Source organism: Cucurbita pepo, chromosome 15 (genome assembly GCF_057944985.1).
Source record: "Cucurbita pepo subsp. pepo isolate OVF chromosome 15, ASM5794498v1, whole genome shotgun sequence".
NCBI lineage: Eukaryota > Viridiplantae > Streptophyta > Magnoliopsida > Cucurbitales > Cucurbitaceae > Cucurbita > Cucurbita pepo.
Window position 1 is genome coordinate 4,108,542 of NC_141812.1, and position 8,498 is coordinate 4,117,039.

Sequence of the window (8,498 nt, forward strand, 5' to 3'; positions counted from 1 at the left end):
ATGCTTGGAAATGTTGAGGCTATGAAATACATAATTATATTTCAAATTTTGGTCTGAAATTTTGGTCTAAATTCTAGACATGGGGCAGTGACCTCCAAACTAACTATCCAAAATACACCATATATGTATGCACAATCATCACGTACACGTATCCAATTTAACCAAAAGAGCACCCTTGACTTTTCGCCTTAGTCCAATTCCTAAAACTAAATCTCAACATTAATGCTAAAGTCTTGAGATTGAATACTTCTCAGCCATAACCAATCCTGTAGTTATCTAAAAATAGGTATTCAACAAAGACTCAAAGCCATTTTGATAAGCTTTGTTGGTTTTGGACAATTTCAGACTAATAGATTTAAGCTTTTTATACGAGTATGAAAGTCAATCATACTTAAAGAGTCTTAGACTGCAAGTGGCGCAAAAATAGACAATTTGGTATACATGAAAGTGATGCACGTATAACAATATATATAAAAGTGATATGAAAGTGATAAAATTAGCATAGGTTTTGAAGCATTTTGTTTTCACTCTTTTTCTTCTCATAGGTTTCCAACTCTTTCATATATATATATATATAGATATTAGAGTATGTATGTATGGAGTGACGACCTTAGTCAGTTGAAGCTCAATGAATACAATCGACGAGATTGGCAGGTGGAGGAGGAAAACATTCATCAATGGTCTTGAAGTCTATAAACTGAACATATTATGTTTGCATTAACAGTACCATCAGGCAAATAAATAAACATAACATGAATACAAAAAAATCATTGTTCAAATTAGATCCACAAATGCCTTATAAAGAGAATATGTCGAACTAGATCTTAGAATATGCCACTTCTAATGATTCTTGTGTAAGATGTTATCATGGTACAAATCATGAGTTTTGGCAAAATATAATGCAGCCTCTCAAGACACCAATATTTCATAGCAATTTGCATAATATATGACCTTTACCTCTCTTTGCCTGATGCTGCCAATTCCATTGTGTCATGACGAGAACACATCACGATAAGATTACGGTAACATCAACCGAAGCGTGTGGGTATTGTAAACTAGGTAAAGACTCACATAAGACATACCTATCCAGCTGAATTCATCAACAAAAGCGAGACCTCTTGAATCATCCATGAAAGGGTTATTGATTCAAGTCAAAGCATATCCATCCACAGGTCACTTGAATTGTTTATAATCCCATCTCTAAGCCTAGTATGTGTAATATTTTAAATGAAAAAAAGCTGAACTCGATCGTTGTAGTTGATCGGCCCCAGATAGTCCACATTGACCCTTGGAGTGTAGGAGCAACCCCCTCACTATAAATTCTTATCAGGCATGTATGTGTGTGTGTATTTTGTATCTGAAAACTCTTCCACCCATTTTTTTTTTATTATGGTATATATATTTTATTTGTCATTCTCATAATGCAAAGCTTATAGCATCCTTTGAATTTGAAATCCTACCTCATAGACTTCATTAATGGACATGCAGACATTCGTGAAGTCTGGATCATTGCCACTCAAGTCTGGATGGCACTCTTCCATGCAGGCCCTTTTAATCTGTTCTGAGCTTGCATCTCCAAGTTATGAACAATAGTAGAACCAGCTCATCTGACACATTATACAGCTTATCACAATTTGATTCAAAGAAACAAAACTACGCGATTTAAAATATAAGTAATAAAAACACAAGAACAAAATTTCAAAAAAAAAAAAAAAAAAAAAAGTGACCTACCAGAACAAGGCCTGTGCAACGAACATCATGAGAACGCAACTGTTTCGCGTAACTTTTAGTTTAAACAATCTTTTAAGTATTTAATGTAGATTTAAATGTTTTTTAAAAAAAACTTTTAAATAGACCTTTTAATTAAACCGCCTGAGTTTCATCAAAGAAAAATTGCTTTCAATCAACTTTATTTTAGGCTAGTTAAAGGATTCTAGTTTTTCAGGTTTTTCTCAATTTGGTCAAAAATCTATTAATCTTCCCAATTCATTAAAAATTTTGATATATTTCGATGTTTGAAATCAAAAGGTATATGTTATCCATGATGCTTACAAAAGACTTTTTGAATTTACCATGAGGGGGTCATGATATAGAAAGTATAAGTACAAGATAATTTATACCAAGAAATGGCGTGGTAAACAACATTTTCGAACAGCCTAATGTAAGTTTGTGTTCTCCGTACATACTTTTGAAATTTTTTTTTTTTTTTTTTTTTTTCTATAGATTCCAAAAGAAAGTCATAATAAGGTTTGTCCATAGTAGAGGTTTTGAAGGGGTGGTATGTTAAGCTCATGTCCCTCGATTCTTTAACCTCCCTAAGAAAAGTGAGATGTCTTTTTGTCCAAAAATTACCAAGTATACGTACACTTCACAAATACATGGTTTTGAGATTCATTTTCTTTCCTACATAATGGGCACCAGTTTGGTAATAATACTATCATCATGGCTTTAGGCACAATTTCCCATAAGAAAAACCTCACTTTTTAGGGTGACATTGTCTTTGCTAGTAAGGGGTTTATTGCCTCTCCATATTCATTATCAAAGATTGTGTGGAGAAGACTCTGTCTAACAGGGAAGCCATTTCAATGAGTCTACTTCTTGAGACAATATAATTGACACAAGGTCAAAACTCAATTCGATCCATTTCGTAGCTTCATTATCCTTTAGGATCCTACCGAGCTTTAGATCCCATAGTTTATTTCATCTTTCCATGTTTTCTCCACAATGTAGGGACTTCGTGTTAATATCTCCATATTCATTTAGCAAGGAAAGCTCTATTCTTCTTAATTGAATACAAGTTGAGTCCTCCCTTTTCAACTGGGAGGTTTATGGTATTCCATCGTACAAGGTGCAGGCCATTTTTCTACCTATAGTTTCTGAATAATTTTTCTACTTCCGTAGCCACTTTCTTCTTAGGCATTTCAAATAGAGACATTAGTAAGTGGGAAAGTTAGATTGTGTGGCTTGTATTAAGTGAGCCTTCTACCTTTAGAAGTGTAACAAGATGACCATGGTGATATTCTTCCTATTTTTTCAATAATGGTCTTCAAAAAGGGGAAAGATTTGGGGTTCCCGTTTAAGGGCAATCCCATAGACATATTCGGCCATTCACCCATTTTACAACCACATTTATGCGAAGTCCTCAATATCCTCTGTGCTAACGTCAACCCATAATCTCTATTTTTCGAACGTTGATGTTTTGTCCCAAGAATCTTTTGAAGGTGTTCACCATCTCAAACATGTTTTTTATGGAGGAAACATTTAACAAATTAGAGAAGAGGATCGTGTCACTCGCAAACTGAAGGGGGTTGATACGTAACCTTCATTACCCACCTAAGATTTCTTTATATGCCCTCTATTTTCAATCTTGGTGAGTAAATGACTAAGGCAATCAATTACCATTATGAAAAAAAAGGGATGGTGGATCCCCTTGTTGAAGACCTCGAGTAGCATAGATCTTCTCCATTGGTCTTCCCTTAATGATGACGGAGAAGTTTGTGGATGAGATGCCGCCTTTTATACACCCTCACCGTTTTGAGTCAAACCCTTTTGCTACAAGAATGTTTTCGAGGAGAGTCCAATCGACCTTGTCAACTGCTTTTTCTGGGTCAAGTTTGATGACAAAACCTTTTCTCTTTCTTCTTTTCCATCCGTTTATAAATTCATTTGCCATGAGGGATGCATCAAGGACCTGACGTCCCTCTACAAATGTTGTCTATTGCCAAGTGCTTGTGAAAGGGAGAACCTTTTTTTAGACATTATGATAGCACCCTTGCTATAATTTTGTATAGCCCGGTCGAAGGGGGTATGGGATGAAATTCAACAACAGTGCGGGTATCCATTTTCTTTGTGATCAAACAGATATATGTTTCATTGAAGCTTCTATTGACAACTCCAATCTAAAAAAAAATCTTGGAACACTATTGATATCGACTCTCATAATGTTTCAGCAATTTTTAAAGAATTCTAAGGTAAAACTGTCTGATCCAGAGCTCAAGAGCTTTATTGCCTTCCCAATTTCTTCTTCGATAAAAGCATCTCTTCGGTAAAAGCAACATCAAAGGAGGCTGGTTGTTGTTCAACAGATGGGCTCCAATCAAAGTCGTGGGGAAATGCGATAAGGGTATTGTCCAAGGACACAAATTTTGAAACAATTTCATCTTTATTGACTTAACTTCTACCTTGTGCCGATAGAATTTCTATGATGGTACTCTTTCTGTTTCTTTGAGGCCATGATGCGATGGAAAAATTTAGAGTTTATTTTGCCCTCCTTAAGCCATCGTTTTTTACATTTTTGACTATAAGATTGCTCTTCCTTTACTGCCAACTAGATAAAATCAGCTTTCATGATTCTTTTATGGGTATGTTGAACTAGTGTGATAGGGTCAGTTTCCTCCATTTGATTAAGAAGAGCAATTTATGTAAGGAAAAAAAAACCATCCAAAAACCTCCTTGTTCCATTTTTCATTTTTTTGACAATTTCTTTAAGCCTTCTGAGGTTGTTAATGAATCCATGTCCCGAACATCCACAAAGGGGCATGTTCTTCCACCAGTATTCTATCATAGGCAAAAATTCAGAGTCGTCCAATCACATATTCACAAAATGGAAGGGTTTGGGCCCTATTTAAAGTAGCCCATAAAAAGTAAAATGAGATAATGATCAAATGTATGTCTATTCAGTCTTCAAACACCGGCACTATTGAATGTCCTAGGAGACCATTAGTAGTCAAAAATCTATCAATGAGTTTCAAGGTGGGTGAGAATCTTTTGTTTGACCATGTGTAGAGTTACTGAGGGGAAGGTCAATGAGTTCAGCTTTTTCTTAGGAAGTTATTAAAATGTGGATGGGTGTTAAAGATGATTAAGTTATTAAATGTCAGTGAGGGTTAAAATGACAAAGAATTGTGAGGCACTTTCAGCATTTTAAATGGTAAAATAAACGTAATATCATGAACGATGGAAGAAAATCCAAACAAGCAGAGAAAAATGCTGACAAAATCCAGATCGGGTATTATGTTCATATGTATAGTAATTAAACGTTCAGATTCCACTAATTAGTTTAAAATCTTCTCTACTTCAAACAACATGGCTAAAAGAAGAGAACCAGAACATAGAAGTTTTAACACTGCAACATCCTAAAAAGAATCTAGATCGAATTCGAAAGGCTTACCAGTCATAAAATAGCGCGATAATCATCAACGAGGGCCTCTGTTGAGGCTGAACTCTCTGAGCTACCCTCACATTGCCAATATTTCATCTTCCATGAGTAGCCAATCATTCAAAACAATTGGCTAGTTTTCATCCCATGGTTTTTTCGTCTAGATTTCTTCAGATGATGAGTGATGGCTTTCTCAAACATCCTGCCATCACATTAACCAGCGATAAAGTGTCAGCACATGCAAGCCAGGTCCAGGGAACAAGGAAAAGCAACATTTTGGCATAGGGATGGATAGGGACACAAACACACACACATAAATAGATAGATATAGATCTTGCATTTTGTGTCTGAGTAAACCAGTAGAAGGGCGATTTAAGTCAAACAAATAATGTATATAACTGTATATTCATTTGAGAGAGGGGAAAAGAGGGATACCTTATGGTACTTGATGCTTGCGTTGCCCATGAACAAAATAAATTGATTTTCAAAGTTAAAGTAATTTCTGATCTAGTGCAACATTCAAACCCAGATGATCAATGAAAGAGTTGAGCCATTCGTAATTTTGATCTGACCTTCCTTGCTTCACTTGTAAACCCTGAAGAACGAAGACCATCAATAACTGTTCGTTGTGTGGACTTGAGAACCTTCATGCCACCTTTTATACATGAAATTAATAACTTTGACGCACAACGAAACCTCCTTGCCTTGCAAAGATTGTGCACCAAGGAGGTATAGGTAAACGAATCTCTTATTTCCATTGATTCAAACAATTTCATCGCATGGTCAATCTGTCCAGCCTTACCCAACCTGTCAATTAGACAATTTAAGGCTACCAAGTTTGAAGCAAAACCTGTTGTATACATGTAGTTCAAATGTCGCCAGGCCCCCTCAATATTACCATTCCAGCACAACCCATTAGTTATTATAGAATGTGTGTAGTCATCGTATTCTAGTCCCTGTGACTCTAGCTCATCCAACAACTTATATGCAGCCTCCAACTTACCTTCTTTACAGTACAAATTAATAAACGTGTTGTAGAAAACTAAATCAATTCCCAAACCATTTCTTATCATTTGTTCCATGCAAACATTTGCTTCTTCAAACCTACCTAACTTAAGAAAAGCACCAATAACTGTGCAGTAGGCAAATCCATCAAACGCATATCCTTTGTTTTTCATCTCAAAAAAAATCTCAAATCCATGTTTATATTGCCTACATCGAAAGCAGCTTTTCATCAATGTAGTGTATGTTACAGCATCAGGCTCAAGACCTGAATCCATGGCCTCATTGAGCATCCTCCTAGCAGCCTTCATCCTACCCACCTTGCAAAGACCATTAATAAGAATATTATATGTAACTAATTGAGGAACGAATCCGTGACGCTGTAAATTTCTGAATAACATAATGGCATTACTTGTATATCCATATTTACAAAGGCCGTTAATCATAGTATTAAATGTAACGGGCTGAGGAGAGAGGTCCTTAAGTATGATATCCTTGAAAACTCGATTGGCTTCATCTGGCTTTCCTAATCTGAATAAACAGTGCATCAAAGTGTTGTAACTCCATATATCAGGAGTGATACCTGATTGAAGCATTTCTTCGAACAAATCAAGGGACTGTTCTAATGAGCGATTCCTGGATGCACCAGCTATCAAAGAATTATAAGTAATGACATCTGGGCTTATACCAGCTTCCCTCATTCTATAAAGAACAGAATAAGCAGTATCCATGCCACTAAATCGACAATATCCATCAATCAACGTATTATAAGTCACTACATCCGGGAGAACTCCTAACCTTATGCCATCTATTATGACATCTTCAGCTTTCTGCATTTGCTGAGATTTACAAAATGAAGCGACACAAATATTCAAAAACTTCGTAGAATATTTGGAGACCATTCTTTTGAGATATATGATCAATTTAAGAGCCAAAACCTGCCAAAATCCATAAGTGAATGAGATAAGAAAACAGGTAAAAATATGAAAAAATTGGATAAAATGATTCAAGCAAAGAAAAAGCATTAACAACGAATAAACATCAAGAATTTATAATAATCATGATTTAAATTTTTGGAACTAGACCAATTACATCAGCTCGAAAACGGATCTTCGCGTTCTCATAGAAAGAGATCAAACAAAACAATTACGGCCTATCAATAAAATAATATCAAAATACAATCCATCCAAATGAAAATCAAATCAAACAGGACGAGCACATCAGTAGAAGGATGAGGTGGAGGTAGGTGGAAAGTAATACCTTTGAAGCTCAGCTATTGAGATATCGAGGACAAGATGATTTCTAATCCGCAGCCTTCAGTGCACTAAACAGAAGCGAAGGCAAAGGATTATGGAGCACATGAAGAAATCACGACGACTGTACGAGTAACAATCTCGAGCAAGAAAAAAAAAAAAAAAAAAAAAAAAAAAACACGAATCAATCTACAAAAAGAAACACCATTGATTGGAATCTGGAGTATTCTGGCGGGCTCGTATGTTGCTGGTGCAGTTCAATCCAAGGGTAAGCCCGAATAAACCCTAAGATGGGTTCAACTTTGAGCTCTAGCAGCCGAATCGCCCAGAAAATGAGCTTCAGTTCCGGCCCTCTAAAATAGTATGTGAAATTGTGACAGAAAAAAAGAATTTACAGAAATGAAAATGGATTAAAATTTTACTCATGAATAAATTAATTAATTAATTAAATTTTTATTTTTATTTATATAATTATGTATATAATAAAAAAAATATATATTTTTATTTTTATTTTTATGGATTTTTAACTATTTTAAAGGTAGGTTTTTAAATTGAATTTGTTTTAAAATAAATAAATAGATGTTTTATAAATTAATATTTTATTTTTATTAAAAATAAAAAATTTGAATATTATTTTTCTCATTTAGAGACCATCATTGGATAATCTTCTAGAAAGTTCTCCTACCATCTCTATTCAAATAACTGCCTAAAATTATGAATTTTTATATTTTAGCTTAATTTTTTAATAAAGAGATTTTCAAATTAATTTTTAAGAAAGGTTTTTCACAAACTAGCTCTAAAAGGAAATGATTTTTTTTTTTTTTTAATATTCATAAAATGTAGCTCGCGTTGTAAATATTAATATATACAAAAACTAGATGTATAAAATTTGTCTAAAAATTTACAATGGATGAAAGTCATTGTTGTCGTCGTTGATCTCTCTACTGCACGTGACATTTGTCTTGCATTGGAGACTATGTTCAGCCATCATTCGAAACTGTTAAAGATGTTTAGTCATGAATTATAGTTTACCATATATATCATATTTGATCTTTTATCATAGGCAAATATCTAGATGTTTGTCT

General features: G+C 34.5%; 1 protein-coding gene across 3 annotated transcripts; it reads right to left on the minus strand.

Moving 5' to 3' along the window:
- Positions 1 to 670: 670 nt before the first annotated feature.
- Positions 671 to 7,786, minus strand: LOC111811859 (Pentatricopeptide repeat (PPR-like) superfamily protein). 3 transcript variants are annotated; one of them, XM_087118166.1, is made up of 5 exons: positions 7,421 to 7,786; positions 5,863 to 7,098; positions 5,594 to 5,753; positions 5,171 to 5,360; positions 671 to 1,607 (listed from the first exon to the last, which is right to left on the minus strand). In XM_087118166.1, the coding sequence occupies exons 2-3, from the start codon at positions 7,060 to 7,062 to the stop codon at positions 5,649 to 5,651; spliced, it is 1,305 nt and encodes a 434-aa protein (XP_086974292.1). In that variant the 5' UTR covers positions 7,063 to 7,098; positions 7,421 to 7,786; the 3' UTR covers positions 671 to 1,607; positions 5,171 to 5,360; positions 5,594 to 5,648. The 3 variants fall into 3 exon arrangements, with proteins under 3 accessions (XP_086974292.1, XP_086974293.1, XP_086974291.1); XM_087118167.1 differs by having other exon boundaries at positions 5,594 to 6,999; positions 7,421 to 7,484; positions 7,619 to 7,785; XM_087118165.1 differs by having other exon boundaries at positions 5,594 to 7,098; positions 7,421 to 7,484; positions 7,619 to 7,784.
- Positions 7,787 to 8,498: the final 712 nt, after the last annotated feature.